Source organism: Heptranchias perlo, chromosome 27, assembly GCF_035084215.1.
Source record: "Heptranchias perlo isolate sHepPer1 chromosome 27, sHepPer1.hap1, whole genome shotgun sequence".
NCBI classification, from domain to species: Eukaryota; Metazoa; Chordata; class Chondrichthyes; order Hexanchiformes; family Hexanchidae; genus Heptranchias; species Heptranchias perlo.
In genome coordinates, this window is record NC_090351.1 from 25,760,344 (window position 1) to 25,777,345 (window position 17,002).

General features: G+C 43.4%; 1 protein-coding gene across 1 annotated transcript in view; it reads right to left on the reverse strand.

Moving 5' to 3' along the window:
- LOC137344476 (semaphorin-3D-like) overlaps positions 1-17,002 on the reverse strand; it is a 71,778-nt gene that overhangs the window by 20,649 nt on the left and 34,127 nt on the right. The window contains exons 6-7 of the mRNA XM_068007468.1: positions 15,916-16,044; positions 12,481-12,623 (exon numbers count right to left, since the gene is read on the reverse strand). Coding sequence (XP_067863569.1) covers positions 12,481-12,623; positions 15,916-16,044 — 272 coding nt within the window. The remainder of the gene's footprint in view (positions 1-12,480; positions 12,624-15,915; positions 16,045-17,002) is intronic.

Genomic DNA, 17,002 nt, shown 5'->3' on the forward strand with positions numbered 1-17,002 from the left:
CCAAAAAATATTCACTAACCACCATTCTCTGTGTTCTGTCCTTTAGCTAACTTTCTACCCATGCTGCCACATTCCCTGTGATACCATGTACCTTAATTTTATCAACAAGCCTCCTATGAGGCACCAAATGAAATGCCTTTTGAAAATCCATAAACATTACATCCACTCCATTATCCTTTATGTTCCCTCTGAGCCTTCCTTCATACCCTCTTATCTTTTCTAATCGTTTTGTTGCCTCTATCTTCTTTCTGTACTCTGCTTGATTTTCTTTTGTATTAATAGCCCTGGATTTATCTCATGCCTCTTTTAAGCCTCGTTTTAATTTGAATTTCTCTACATGTCCAAGAACCCCAACTTTTGCTGCACCTTTTATTTCCTGCAAGACTGTGTCTAGCTTGTACCAGAGAAATATACTCCTAAACGCCTCTGGAGGGAGCATTACTACATCTTCTACAAGAATGTCAGCAAGTATAACTAATGTGTAGTTGCCTACCTCTGACCCAGTTTTTCTCAACCCTGCACATACTACTGCTCCATTATTTTGACCTCTCAGTTTGCACAATGTGATGCTGCTGCTTTCACCTCCTTACTAAGCATTCAATGAATGGGCTCATTTACACTTGTACCACTCAGTTATTTTCTCCCAGTAAATGTCATCATTTTGAAAACAGCCGGTATTTTGCTGGAAGTTACTTAAGTTTATTCAATGTTTTGTTTAATACAGGACCCCCTCTTAAAATTCCCCTTCCACTTTATGGCCTAGAAATTGGATAGTGCCTGAATTGAGGCAAGATTCCAGTGCAGCGCACTCTGCACACACCTAATGAGGCCGGTGGCAGGACCATGGGAAATTGGTCCACCGGCCTCATTTGTTTATTACCGGCGATCAGCTGGCACCAGAGGCAGCTCACTGGTCGCGGGAAACACAAAGATCAGCTGGCCTGGCTGCCAGCTGAGGCGGTAAGCAAGGAGTGGGGGGGGGGGGGGGTGAGCGAGGGGTGGAGAGAGAAGCAATTGGGGGGGGGGGGTGGGGGGGAGGGAGGAGGAGGCGGTGTCTGGCAGAGGCCTGCTCCTCCCAGTTCCACAATAAGGTAAGTAAAAAAATAAAACATTCCTTTCAGAGGCCGTCTCCAATGGTCCCTTTAAGGACCGCTGGTTTGGCTGCCAAGCGCCTGAGACTACTGACCATAGAATTAAGCCCTTTATTTGCATATGCAAAGGGCCTGGATTCCTATGGTGGAGCTTTTACCAATATGGCAGGCGGTGCACTTCTGGCGTGGAATGAGCGTGCGCATACCGCCCACCATTTTGGATGTTTAGGCGTTTGTTTTACACCTGTAAAATGGGTGTGGTGCCAATGAATTTGGAAAAGGTCCAGTTCCCAGAATACACAGTGAATTTATCCCACCCCAAATAGAAGGTCAGAATTTTTTTTTAAAAAAAGAGTAACTGTTTAATAACTCATCACAAAAATGTGAGTTTTCCTTCACATTGATGTAAAGTAAAAGGTGCTAAATAAATGGTTTTAAATTACCCTGCAAAGAAAGATCATGTGATTTGATAGAGAACTTTCAACAAATGGTTTGAGGATACTGCTCAATGATTATTCCTTCTTCAGTTGTGAAAATGAAACCCAGAGCGGAGGAATTAAATCTCTCTGTATACCGAGCCCTGCCCAACACCTTTTTTCTGTGCTTTATGCCTTAAATTATATATTTTCCAACTGCTTTCTTTTGTACCAGAAGTTTTGTGACGAGCAAATTATCATGTTACGACACTCGCAATACGTCTATGATGTCAGTAAATTCAAGCATACCATACTGTGACACAAAGCAAAATGAACTTCAAGCCTTTTCTCTCAAGCTGAGATCATCCTATATTAAAAGGTCACTGTCAGACCTATTTCAAATGATGGATGCTTCATACTGCTGTAGGATGCTTTAGGCAGAAAAGATGCCCTTTTGGCTGCATTATTAAGCTGACAGGGCTATTTTCTGGACCTTCAGACAACTATTAACATCACATTTGCTCAAGTTCATTTGACATTACTTAACCAGCAGGGTGCCAATTGCACCAACGTGACTGTACAGAGTCAAAACAAAATGTTAAAGCTACAATGACACAATGACTAGCAATACCATAGATATTAGTATGCAGATAAAGCAGCATACTTTATTGCAATCAGTTCTAGACAAATGTGTACCTGATCCAGTGCAGCAAACCATTGGGTAGAACTTCAGATCCAAGTGTAATAAATAAATAAAAAAGATTGGTTGAAGTGTAAAATGTTCTCCCGTTTTTAAGATGTGGCACGTTAAATATAATCGATTCTTCACTGAATGTCATCTGCATACAGCAGCACTCTGTATAAAACATATAGGCCTGAATTTCCTCAGGACCTGTAGCACTGCTTTAACTATGGTAGAGCAGTACTCCCACCAGCTGACCTCAAGCACCCCAGACTCTGCCACAATTCCTGGGGTCAGCATACTTGCATAAAATGAATGGGTGCCTGCGCAATATTGGTGCTGCTGGGGTGCCCATAAGGTGGGGGCCGAGGGCCAGTAGGTCTGGTTGAAAAAGCTTCTTTCTTGTAAGAAGACCTTTTCCAAAAACGTCACTCTTTATGGCAGCTGATCGCTTAGTGACTGGTTGCTCTAAGGAAACTAACATTCCCAAATTTGGTGGTTCCTACTTTTGCCACCTGGCAGATGCTATGCTGTATGCTGGGGTCACCAGGGGTAGAGCTGGTGGGAATTCCATTGGATAGCTTTGTCCAAGTAATGAAGAAAATAACAAGACTTAAGATAAACAAATCTCCAGGATGGCTTTTGTCCCAAAGCATTAAAGGAAATAGGTGAGAAAATTGCAAGTGCACTAGTCATAAATTTACAAAACTCTCTACGTTCTAGATAGTCTAGAATTGTGCTTTTGGATTGTAAAATTGCAAATGTCACTCCATTATTTAGGGAGGGAGGGAGAAACCAAGTAACTACACACACACACGCATTAGTTTAAAAGAATTTTTGGGAAGTTACTGGAATCTCTCAGCAGAAATAGACTGACCAGGTACTTGGACAAATATGACCTGATCAAAAATAATCAGCATGGATTTGTGAAGGGTAGGTCATGTCTGACTAATGTAATTGATTTTTTTACGGTCACTAGCATAGTGGATGCAGGAGTGTCTATGGATGTTGTCTATGTGGGCTTCCAGAAGACATTTGATAAGGTTTTGCACAAGAGAATATTAGCAAAAATGAAATAGCACAGAACTGGAGATAACTTTGTGACATTGGGTAGTAATTAGTTGTGAAGTAGGAGACAGAGAGTAGGGATATGGAACATTCTCCGATTGGATCTATACTGCTGCCTCAGCTTTTCATTATATATTAATGACTTGAATGAAGGAATAAATAGTTGTATATCCAAGTTTGCAGATGACACCAAGTTAGGAGGCACGGTAAGTTGTGTGGATGGGAGGAGGAAGTTACAAAAGGAACAGAGGCAGACTAAGTGATTGGACAAAACTATGGCAAATGAAGTTCAATGTGGCGAAGTGTGAGGTCATCCACTTTGGATCCAAGAAAGACATCAGAATATTTTCTCAATGGTGAGAGACTATGAACTGCAGAGGAGCAAAGGGATTCAGGTATACACAGATCATTAGAAACTAGTGCAGAGGTACAAAAAGTAATCAAAAATGCTAATAGAATGTTAGCCTTTATCTCAAGGGGGTTGGAATACAAAAATGAGGAAGTTATGCTTCAGTTGTTCAGAGCCTTGGTCAGACTCCATTTGGAGTAATGTGTTCAGTTTTGGGCACCAAACCTCAGGAAAGATATATTGGCCTTTGACGGGGTACCACGTAGATTTACCAGAATTATACCAGGGTTTAAAGGATTAAGTTATGAGGACATGTTTCATAAACTTGGTTTGTATTCCTTTGAGTTTGAGTTTAGAAGGTTAAGGGGCGATCTAATTGAGGTGTTTAAAATGATAAAAGGATTTGATAGGGTAGATGCAGAGAAGCTATTTCCTCTGGTGGGGGAATCCAGATCAAGGGGACACGCTCTTAAAATTAGAGCTATTTCGTTCAGGAGTGAAATCAGAAAGTTCTTTCTCACACAAAGGGTATTATTACATTACAACATGTACTTTTGAAGTGTAGTCATTCATTGGTTGTAAAGTGTTTTGGGATGTCCTGAGGTGGTGAAAGGCACTGTATAAATGCAAGTTCTTTTGTTCTTCAGTGGAAATCTGGAACTCTCTCCCCCAAAAGGCTGTGGATGCTGGATCAATTGAAATTTTCAAGACTGAGATTGATAGATTTTTATTATGTAAGGTATCAAGGGTTATGGAGCAAAGGCGGGTAAATGGGTTGAGGTATGATCTAATTGAATGGTGGAACAGGCTGAAGGGGCTGAATGGCCAACTCCTGTTCGTATGTCTCTTTCCCTGATGTCACCACCAAAGGGGATAGATGCCAGAACTGCTAGGCCCACTGTTTCAGGACACACTGGCACAACCAAAATGGGGTGGGGATAAGGTATAAACAGGCCCATCCCAATTTTCATCCCCCTCTAGATCTTTCTTGGCCCAATAATGGCCTCAGTGTGCCCAAAACCACGAGAAAATGCAGGGCCCTTATTTTTAGGTTAGACTAAGAGGCTGTAAGTACAGACCGTCCAGTTTTAATTAATCAATTGTGCACCAAGATTATCTGAGGATACTGAACACTGAAATGCTGTTAGCTTTAATGACACTCAAGATGGAGGACCAAATAAAAGAAGCCTTTATAATGGCAGGTTAAATCCTCACTTCCAAGCGCTTCCAATGGACAGCAGGTAGGGGGGGGAGGGGCTGATCAAACCGAATCCGAGCAATCGTGGATGAGTGTAGGAAGAGACATCACACCCAGAGCAATGTCTACCTTGACCTCTATCATCTGTCCAAGATTCTTGAGTTTCCCACTCTGATTCTAGCTGAGCAAATTGTAATCGTGAAAGTATGCAGCTTTGTTACATCCAGATTCAGCCCTCTTCCAGCTTTCCCAGCACATTACACATCTGATATATACAATCAGTCAACTGGTTCCAACTAAGAATTCCGATCCAAGTGTAAAATAGCTTGGCAAGCTAGTTTACAAGAACTTTATGGTCCCATAGATAATTGACCCTGAAATTCTACAGGGCTCCTACAAGCCTCCCACTGTAATTCCGGCAGGAGGCCAACGATACCACCGAGAGAAACAGATGAAAATGGTTGTTTGCGCTGTTTCTCTGGGAGAAGTTCTGCTGGTCTCCCAATGGAGTTACATACCGGTAAACACCCTGCAGAATCTCAGGGCCAATGTGTCCATTATATCATGAAGTTCATCAGCTGGGAGTGAGATCCCTGGGTGAGACATATTATTGGAACAGAGCTTCCTACTTAAACAAAAATCTGATACATCGTCTTTCGTATTGAGGCAATAATCTCAAAGGAGTTCAGACAATGTCATAAATAGGGCAACTGATCTGTTATTGATCACGTCTACTCAGAAACAAGCATTCTCACTGCATGCAGGACGTTTTATGGAAAATTCCAATAACTGTAAAGCAATTCGTGCTAATGCAGCAAGTGCAGAAATTAATGGGATCTGTCGCAAGATGTCACACCATGCCAAGTCATTTACTTGAGTCATAACTATGAGAGTGAAGCTTGAGCTATTTATAACCTTCTGAAGTAACTCAATTATCTATTTTTTTATATAGTATATTCTGTTAACTTCATATTCACCTTTTTTTTGCTGACAAAAGCCATAATTGTAGAGTGTAACAGCCAGCATACTTCATATGTCACCAATGCATGATATGGTCGCCAACAATTCTGATGTAACCATAGCAAACTAATTGACTGATCATCCAGAATCAGCATATACTATATAAATGGCATCCATGACTCACAAAAAGCTCCCTCAGAGCTATGCAAGATTGACAACTCTTAGCATGAAAGAGGCAGAGAGATGTTACTATGTTGTTCACACAAGGGAAAGGATAGCTGGAACTTTACATTGCCCATTGAATATTTGCATTTGTTTTATGGCTGTACAGCTCCAGGTCCTCCTTTCTCTTTAGATGTTTTCCAAAACACTGAATACTGTAGGAGAGAAAAAATTATGGGGAGAAAATTGGAGCAAAAAAGGAAATTAGGCTTGGTTGGCAAGAGATTTGTTTTTCCAGAAACTGGGAAAGAAAAACCTTTAGTCCTCTTTCAGACATATTGGGCTTGATATTGCCAGGGATGCGGGTTTGCGGCGGGGGGGGCTATTGGGCGCGTGGGTAACGCGCCCGGTGAAATCAGTCTGCCCCGCGCGCAATCGCAGCCTAATTGGATCCACTTACCTGGTCTTCCGGGTTCCCCACTGCTGATCTGCGCATCGGGTGGACTGCATATGCGCAGTAAGGTCTGTCAGCTGGAGGAGCTCTATTTAAAGGGGCAGTCCTCCACTGAATGATGCTGCAACAAAGAGGAAAAAATACAGCATGGGGCAGCCCAGGGGGAAGGTTGCTCCCAGTTTAATGATGCCTCACTCCAGATATCATTAGATGGGGTGAGGAGGGGCGGACAGAGACCTTCCCCCCGGCGGGCGGGAGGAAGCGGCCTGCCTCTGCCACCAGGAAGGGCTGGCTCGAGGTGGCAGAGGAGGTCACCTGCACCACCAACATATCGCCCACCTCCATACAGTGCAGGAGGCGCTCCAATGGGTGTAGGTGTATTTGCAGGGCTCTTTTGTGCAGATGACTGAGAGACGTCGGCGATGTCCCCGGTTGCACCCTGGAAGGATGCGGAGGAGAAGTTGTTGAGGGCAATGGTGACTTTGACAGGGACAGGTAAGAAGATGGTGCTCGGGCCAGCCAAGAGCAGCTCGGCATGAAGGAGGCTGCAGATGTCCATGACTACATGTCGAGTGACTCTGAGCCTCCGTGTGCACTGCTGCTCAGAGAGGTCCAGGAAGCTGAGCCTCAGTCTGTGGACCCTGTGGCGAGGGTAGTGTCTCCTGCGAAGCATCTCTCTCTGCGGTTGCCCTCCCTCCTGCTGTGCAGGTGGATGTGTCACAGCACTGTGTTGTGGAGCTCCACGTGTCAGAGGTGGCCGGCTTGGCCGGCGAGGCTGTTTGCCCTCCGGGGAGGTCATGACTGCAGCTACGACGGCCCCCATCCGGAAGATGTACATCTGAAGGGGTCCGCAAGGTAGGTACATGTCTCTGGACCCCGGGGTAAGTGTGCAAGTTGGTGAATTTGATTGTTAGGAGGAGGGTGGTGGAGGCCAAACTTTGTCCCAAGTGACAGAGTGGCCTCCTGCAATGAGTGAGGGTCTCCCCACCACCCCCACCTGTCAAATGGACCTTTGCAGCTACCACAGGCTGATAGCTGCAACACGTCCATTTCAACTGGGAGTGTTTCCCCCAGCATGGGAAACAGTCCCAGTTGTTTCTAAAATACCACCCCTCCTGAAATATTCCCTTAATCAGGTCTGTTAATAACCTGAAATAGCAAGGTAAATACTCTTAAGTGGCTTTAATTGCCTACCGGAGTCCCACATGCGGGGGCTGCGGGCGCACGTCGGCGCGGAACCCGGACGTGGGCGGGTTGGAGCCGGGCTCCCAACCCGCTCCGGGATTCCCCGATTTTCAGAGCCTCCACCCCGCCAGGAACGGACGCGATAGTGGGCGCTAAAATAGAGCCCATTATGCAGTTCATTTAATGTTTGAGTAACAGCGAGTCGCTGGAAATGAATGAATCCTTCTGGCAGTGTCTGTGGTGCCAAAAAACAATTTTTTATTGTCTTTAATCAAAATTTCACACCTGATCTGAAACTTTAAAAAGAAAAATTGAGACATGGTTCTTCAATTTTATTTTGTTGTGAAAAACATGTCACTGGTTAAAAAGTTAACACTTTAAAATAATAAATTATGATATTTTATTTGTTTGTTCATTGCCTGAGCCCATCCTGACTGAAGGAAAGCAGCCTGATTCAGCAATGTGGTGGGGGTACGCATTATTAAACCTGATCAAAGGAGGAGATTACGTGCCAAAAATAACTCCCTCCCGCCCACGCTTTCATTGTCCCCTGTCGACTTCCAAACCACGAATTTTGATGTATGGATAGGTTGTCTTACAATCATCCAGGACAGACAAGGTCAATTGGCTGATATCAAAATGAGACTGAGTTTTATTATCTCAGTATTTTACAGCTTAAACCTATTTTCCTTAAGGTTTTCCAGAAGTTCACCATTTTAATAAGTATTCCAGAATTCTAACAATCGTCGGATTTCTGCCTCTTCACTGGGGTCCTGCAAGACTCCTTTGACATGTGGAAACACTTTAAAACATCACGAATAACTTACATGGTATGGCAGTGACCCTTTACTAGCCTCTGGTCTGGTTCCAAGTTTAGTGCATAAAACTATCCATATTCCTATCTGTCTGTCCATGACATACTATTGAAACAATATATCAGTCACGGAAGCATTTCAATTACAGCAGGCGGTTTTTAGAAGGGGCCGCTGACATCTAAAAGGGAGAGACAGAAAAGGGAGGATAAGAGCTAATGTTCAAAATTTGGAATGGCTTTGGATTCTGATTTTATTCTTAAGTTGTGAATATATTTTTATTACTCTGAAGATGTTATTAACAGAAGACTGAAAAATTGAGCATAATTCCCTCAGAAAGCAATGTTCATTATATGGACTGAAAGAACATAGAACTTACTGGATTGTCAGTATTGAAAAGGTTGATTCTGTCTGTTTTGACTGAATTTAATTAACAAAATCAAATATCATCTCAAGGTAAATTTACTGGAGTAAAATCTCACCAGAAACAAGAGGGAAATGCACTTTATTTTCTTTTGACGGGACAACTTAGATTTAAAGAAATGTTCAGGGTGATTTGTGTACTGTATTGGTTATAACAAACAGTTTATAACAAACAGGAGTGTTTCTCACTACTAACCCTGAGTTATATTTCTCTTTAAAGCTATTCTTCCTGACCTCATTATACCCCTGGTTTAGTATCATAAGGTTATAATACCTTGTCTGGGAAATTCCTCGGAGGTCCGCAACGTTACTTTGCCGCAAGTGCGGTGGATCCCCATTTGTGGGTATGGGTGAGGGTTTCCACCACACTTCTGACGAAGTAGTGTCAACGGAGCAAGAGCAGTCATGCTGGGATCATGCCCACTGGTGCCGCCCAGCGTTGACCCTGCCAGAGTTTGCCTGGTCAGTGGGAGGGCAATGAGCTGGTGGCGCCTATGCCACTAAGGGTGTATATCTGCCGTTTGTTGGTCACATGCGGATGGAAAATCCACCCCCTGTCTTCCATCAGGGGTGAGAAGATTCCCAGGCCCCCCCCTTCCCAAGACTCCAGCTATCTCCGCTTCAGCCCTTTGTGTAAATTTTTTTTTTTTTTAATTCTCCTTTCTTCAGGGGTTGAAGTCATAACCTCTTGCCTGGACTCCTCCTCTCCGCCCAGTGCGCCCATCTGAAGGCCAGTACGCTTCATCTGTCTCAGTTTGCCAGCCTCCAGCAACACCCCAAGCTCCTTCTAAGCTAGGGATGACCTGGCTTCGGCAGTCCCCGCACCCAGCTCCATCCCCTTGGCATCGTAAGGGGTGGGCGGAGGCTCCGACCTTATAAGACCGACCAGGGAACTCCTGGAGTCAACCACGACCTGACGTAATCAGGTCCTTATCTTTTTCCAGTGGCTTCTGCCAGACTCCCACCAGAGTAAATTCAGACCCCTCTCTTCTAATCATGCTCCGTGGAACCATAGATAAAAAAACTTTGTGGCCACAATGATGGGGGATAGCTCCGATCAGAAAAGAACAACTTTGGGCACTGAAATTCAGATGTTAAAGTTCAGAGAAGGTAAGCAATAGAAAAATATCTACACTATACAAATAAACAATGTCTAAGAGCATATTTAAAGTACACTCAGTTTGCAGATGACATTTGTAAATTGCTTGAACGCTACTTCAAGCCCCTTCAGTGTGTTCCTGCTTTGTAAGATACTGCTAGCCAACTTATATTCGCCATGCTATTAAAGGGTAGGTGTCATCATATTTTGTAGGACATTATCTCATTAGTTTTCAAATGTATAAGTTATATAAAGATTTATTTCTATCAAATCTGTTAATACCTACTGATGCAATTAGCAGACCAGGGGGTAAAAATCGGACTGCATTAAAATGAATGCAACGAGGGCTAATTTTGGGGATCAACAACCATTTTGGGGTCCAAGGTCACCTGAAAGGCATCTGGTCATTTTTCAGGCTTCTGGGGCGGCCGGACGAAACAGCTGTTAGGCCCTTTGGTATTTACCAATGAGGGGCATAACGTTTGTTTTAGGACCCCTCTGGGAAATTGGGATGGCCTGATCGGAGCAAATCGCTGGGCCTGTGTCACTCAGGTTTGGATGCGAGCTAGCAAGCAGACACCACCAAAAAGGCAAGTGAAGCATTTTTCTTTTTTTAAAAAAAAGTTTGTTATGGTACCAGGAGCGCCTCCTCCCAGCTCCACGGCATTCCTGAGGGCCGCTGATGTCCCACGATCGCACCCATCCCGTTCCCCTCCCATCCCCAGCACTTACCAGAGGACCACTTGCCGACGAGTCAGGTGGCCCAAAATTGGATCATTCGACACGAGCGAGCTGCCTCTGGAGGCATGGCAGGTGCCAATAGCTCGCCTGAAATATTACGAGACCCAAGGAGCAATTTCGGGTGGTCCTCAGGCTGGCCTCTTCCGGTGCGTGTAGCGTGCACCTGAAAATGGGCACAAACCAATTTGTCCTCCCAGGTACTTTGGAAGCTTCACAACTTTGTAGATTAATGTACTTCCTGCTGGCTTAATACAGAGGCACGGACACTGAACTGATGGAGAAGTCAATGAATGTCTCAGTTATCTTACTTTTTTCCCCCCAACAATCCTCTCTCTCGTTTTCCATTTTTTCCTCTTTCACGTATCTCTCTGAAGATGTCTCTTACCCTGCTCTTCCATTTTCAGCTCTCTAGTATTTTTTCTCCCTCAATTTTCCTGCCTGATTCTGATTCTCATTCTCTCTCTCTCTCTCTGGGACTTTGCTCAGTTGATAGCACTCTCCTCCTCTCTGAATCAGAAAGTGGTCAGTTCAAACCCCACTCCAGCATTTGATAATGCAGTACTCCTTCAGCGCTGCACTGAAATTATCAAAGATGCCACTCTTCAGATGAGATATTAAACCACGACCCTTTCTGGTGGTTCACGTGGATGTTAAAGATCCCATAGCACTGTTCGAAGATAAGCAGCAAATTGTCCTGGCTAAATTCTTCCTTCAACCAACGTCACCAAAAACAGATTAGTTGGTCATTCAACTCATTGCTGTTTGAGACATTGTTGTCAATTTGCCTACACAGAAACAATAAATGCATCTCAAAATAATTCATTACATTTGAAGTGCTTTGGGATGTTTCTAATGAACGTGATAAGGTGCCACATACATAAAGTTCTTTGTTTCTTTCCCTCTATTATTACGTTTCCAATGCTATTTATTTCACTCTTGCTTTTATTTTTATTCTCTTATGCTTGCTCTCAACTGAACACTGTCTCATTTCCTGGCAAAGCAGACTTTATGGAAGTGAGAAACTTCAGTAAAAATATGGAGTTATTACTCTCCCACTGGCTAGTGATGTGATGCAGCCCAGATATGTATCTGGTGAAGCTAACCTACTTTTAGGGGTTGGATAACACTGTAAATTTGAAGAGAAGATTATTCATTGAGCAGATGGTTCAACAACAATGAATATTGGAAGCCAGTGCTATCCTTGACAATACATACAAGTTTTCACTACTAATGTTACACTCAATTTTGTATTTGCACAAGAGGAGAATGATATTAAATGTACAAAACTACAAGAAAATTTTAGGGCACGTTCTGACACTACAGCATTCCAAAAAACAAGGTTGTTTTTTGTAAACTAATGGTGGATTCTACCCACTTTATATATTGTAGTGAGTTAACACACTATCCTGTCACCCCTAGCCCAGACTGATGAATGAAGGTCTTCTCACATAGAACCTTGCAGTTAGTATAATGAGATGAGGTTGGACAGTTTCTACCCAGTTTCTAGTTGGCATGGGCCCATAGCTCAAAACTGCCCACAATTTGATGCAAATTAACACTAAATTTGTAGTCTCACTCAGGTGCTGTGGATGACTGGAGTAGGAAATGGAAGATTTCACATTAGTTTTATTGGGGGTGTTCTTCTGGGATAGAGGTTTGGGCTTATTGGATAAATAAAGAAGTTTTGCTCTGGATCAGGTTATCATATGACTAATCTTGCAGTGCCTGAAGGAAACACTCCTGATAAAAGTGGAGCAAACTGTCCCATTCCTCAACACAAGAAAAAAAAATCACTGATAAATATCAATCGAAAACAACTTTCACATTTTTACAAACCAACCTTACAAACTCTGGCTACTCTGGAATAAATGGCCTTCTCAGAGCGTGTAGTATCCAGTGCTGTCTCTCTTAGAAAAATATATATTTTATCATCATCTTCATTGGAGGTGTCAGAGATGGGGTACATCCCAATAAACTTGGGGTCTGAAGAGAAAAATACAAATGACAACATATTATGTTACTTAATTTAGTTTAGTACCAAAATAAACTTGAAAAAACATTAATGCATTATATAAAATCAGAATCACATTGTTAAAAAAAGTGCCAGGGATTGAACTGGAAAGTGGTGCGAGACGAAGGCTGGGGCTGGGAGGGACTCAGTGGGAGAGGAGGGGCCTGAATTTATAACCACACGCCTAGAAGCATAATCGAGGACTGGGTCTGGGGCTGTGGCTGGGTGAGAGCCAAGTCTGTAGAGGTCAGCAAGCAGAGTTGGGAGAGAAGCCAATCTGATGAGGCTAACGAACAGTGCTTGAGCCCAGGGAAGAAAATGTATCCAGGGGAGTCAGGTACTGGGTCTGCTCCATCCAGGCTGCCTGGAAGGGGTGAATGGAGAGGTTGAGTGCTAGGGTCTGCTGCCTAGGCCCAGCAAGGGTTGGGGTGGGACAAAGGCTTGAAAGCTTGCAGGGAAACAGATTTTTAGCAATCTGATTGGTCTGTGGTAATCATGTGACCATAACTGCATGATTGAACACATGGCCAAGATAAACTAATTCCTATCCTCCAGCTCCACTAATATTCTTCTGTTTCCCTGCAAGCTTCCAAGCCTTTGTCCCACCCCAACCCTTGCTGAGCCTAGGCAGCAGACCCTAGCACTCAACCTCTCCATTCACCCCTTCCAGGCAGCCTGGATGGAGCAGACCCAGTACCTGACTCCCCTGGATACATTTTCTTCCCTGGGCTCAAGCACTATTCGTTAGCCTCATCAGATTGGCTTCTCTCCCAACTCTGCTTGCTGACCTCTACAGACTTGGCTCTCACCCAGCCACAGCCCCAGACCCAGTCCTCGATTATGCTTCTAGGCGTGTGGTTATAAATTCAGGCCCCTCCTCTCCCACTGAGTCCCTCCCAGCCCCAGCCTTAGTCTCGCACCACTTTCCAGTTCAATCCCTGACCCCCAGTTTTACTCCAGCAGCACCAGCTCTTGCACTGTGCTCCTTCTCAAACTAAGCTCAGCTCCGCCCTCCCGACTCTTCACATGCCTTGGCTCCCTCCTTCATAGCCACAGAGGCAAGTTTATTTACGTTGCTCAGAAAGTTACATCCCAAGCTTGGCTCGAGATAAAAGGTGAGCTTGGTTGTTGAAAGGAAAAAAAGAGAATGAGAGACATACAAAAAGAGAAAAAGAAAGAGGAGAAAGCAGGGAAAAGAAAGGAAGATACAAATGGAGTAATTCTATGAGCCCACTCTCCCACTAGGGAGCTTTGACCGCCAGGAGTGCACATCAGAAACGTAGGCGCAGGCTCATAAAATTACCTCCAAAGTTCATGAGAGATAGAAGAAACAAAGATAGCAACAGAAGGAAGACAGAAAGAATTAGAGGGTGGGGGAGATGCAGAGAGACTGTTGCTGGAAGATACAAGAGAGCAACACCACAGGAGATCCTCACCCAAATGACATGGGAATATTGATCACAGTTGTAATCTGAGAATGTTAAAATTGAACAATGAATGGATTCTACAGTATTGAATAATGTTGAAGGAGATCATTACTACAGGGGGAATATATTTATTATAAACTTTATAAAACAAATTAAATTGTTTGTTGTTATTACTGCCCAACTATCTGCTGAGGGCCTAAAACGCCACTGACCTATACGGCAGAAATCAGTGATCAGCTAGTCTTGGGGAGGTATGGATCAGCATCCATCCCAGCCAAATCCTGGCTAGTACTTTACTTTATAATTCATTTGCAACTCTGAAAGATGCTGGTCCCGTACTCCCACAAGGAGAGCCAAAGCTGTTCATTAAAGAACCTATGATATTAATCAGAAAAGTAGCTATCTCAAAATTATATATGACCTAGAATTTGGATCGTGCAACGTCTGTTTTTATGGTGAAAATGGCCACTGAAGGGTCCAACCGGCATGTGCAGGCTCATTCTTCGCCACGTCATTGATTAGGGTGCCCTGTTGTCATCCAGGGTGCCCGTCTGAAGCAGGCATTTGGCCCATTGCTTATACAAATCAGGGGCCTAATGCCTATTTCAGGCTCCTTCTTGAAATTGGTTGGCGCCTGAATGTAGCATGCACCGTGCTTGCTGTGGTAAGTTCCCTCAGGTGTGGCACAGCCCAACCAGCATTCCTTAAAAGGGACTGCTGGAGGCTGCCTACAAAAAAAAGTCAGTCAGAAATTTTTACGCACCTGAATATGGATCCACAAGGAGACGAAATGCTCCTTCTAGCTCCATATTAAAACCGTGGGATGCTGCCAGCCACTGCTCGTGCCCCCTTCCCCGCCCCCCAGACTCACCGTTGCCGGCGTCCTTGTTGGCGGATCATCATCTTCTGTGAGACTGGCGAGCTGCCTCTGGAGCTGTGACTGGCATCCCCAACATGCCAGTCGCGTCCTGATGATGCAAGAGGGCCACTTTTGTGTGGTCCTCTTGCTCATCAGTTTCAGTGCACCGGTTCCCGTTTGCCGCTGGGTTCATGCCCAAGGTCAGGTGCAAACCAATTACTAGTCCTTGATCTCTCTAAGAGAATCAACAAACCAAATAAATACAAGTTTTTCTAATTGTTTGTGGGGAGTAATTTGTTACGTCTATCTTCCAAAGAGATGATTCCCTTTAAACAATAAATATAAATTAGGAATTATTAGAGTTAAATATCAGAATTGCATACAATACATAACATAAAAGTGTTTAAGTGTATTCTTGAAATGTGTTATTCGGTATGAATGGGTAGTTTATCAGAATTAAGCAACTGGATGAACTAAGCTGTGGGCACAATCTAGCATTCCTAGAATTCCCAGTGCTTTGCCAATCTTTAGATTCTCCTGTGCTGCACACTGTTACCCATCCAATAGGAGAGGGAGGTAACGTGTTTCGAAGTCTCTGCTCATGGTTAAACATGGGTCACCCTGCTGGAGATGTGTGAAATCAGTGAGGTTCTGAACTCGAGTTTTCTTATCCTTTTTCTCCCTGAGGGAGTGCCTCACTTTCATGCCTCCCTAAAATGAGATCAAGAACTCACCATGTGGATGAAACCTTGGGTTACTGCTCCAAGGCACAGTACTGACGGGGCCTCTTTCATATAAGTCTGCTTCAGCCTACTGCATAAAACATGATTCAACTGACTTTGAAACAAAGTTAGAGGTTCAGAACCTAATATACCATTTCAAATGTTTTAAGGACTATTTAGCTGCCAAAGGGAAATGAATGAAGTTTGTCAAACACACTGAATTTGTTAACTTGCAGCAAGCTTCAGTCTGACATACCACTTAACCAAAGAGGATTGTTGTGTTCTGTGCGAATATATTGATTTTCCAGGTGATGTATGGGGGAGCGAAATAGAGCTGTGTCTATCCCAAGAAAATCAGAGGATGTCCCAGCATAGAGATATTCATCTGAAGATTTAAAAAATGAAATGGAGGAGTTTAGTATTTCAGCATTAAAGGTACGGCTACAAACTCAAACCTCAAGAAGTGTCCTTCATGTAGTTTGCAACAGGCCATGCGCTCAATCTTTTTCTTCACCTTTTTGCCAACATAATCTTGCATCTGAACTGGACAGAGTATGAATTTTAGTCCAAGAAATCATAAATGAAAAGAGGCCATTCAGTCCATCATGCTTGTGCTGCTGCTAGCTTTTCAACTGGAACTATGTTATTAATGTTTATGCTGCAGTATACTTACACACATCGATGCAATAAGTATGCCTTTCATGGATATTTCTTAGTGACCTGTGAACTTGGGGGCATGAGTCATCTTTTGGCACTTGGCTCCTTTGTTTAAAATATGTAAGTTAACTTTTACACTGGTGTCTATAAACTTTTTTTTTTACAGTAGATCCATTGTGAAGTAGCTTTCACTACAGACTATAAAAGGCTCAGGAAAAGATACCTATTCTGCTCTTTTACTGAACCAGCCCATTAAAACTAAGAGTCACATTGTCTGAAACTGGAGGACTTATTTAACTTTATTTGCATTTATTTTACAATGTTGTTATCTCATATATACCAATATTGGAAAAGAAACACTTTTTGTAAAAATGCATTTTTTGGTATGATCTATTTATAGTTTGCCTTTAATCATCTTGAAACAGACATGTGTTGTTGAGAACTCAAGAGTTTGACTGCAGTAATAGACATGAACTGCCATTTACTGACTACGATACACCGTGTAACAAGTTCCTGATTTCATCCTGGTTCCTTAGGGGAGGTTGGGAAAGCGACAGGCTAGTCAGTTCTGGCCTGCCACATACGGTCCAACAGTTATATAAAAAAAAAAATCGCACTAAGGCTTGGGATTACAGAATCGTCCACTGAGTGAAAGAGTAAGGGGATATTAGGGAAAAACAAAGAAA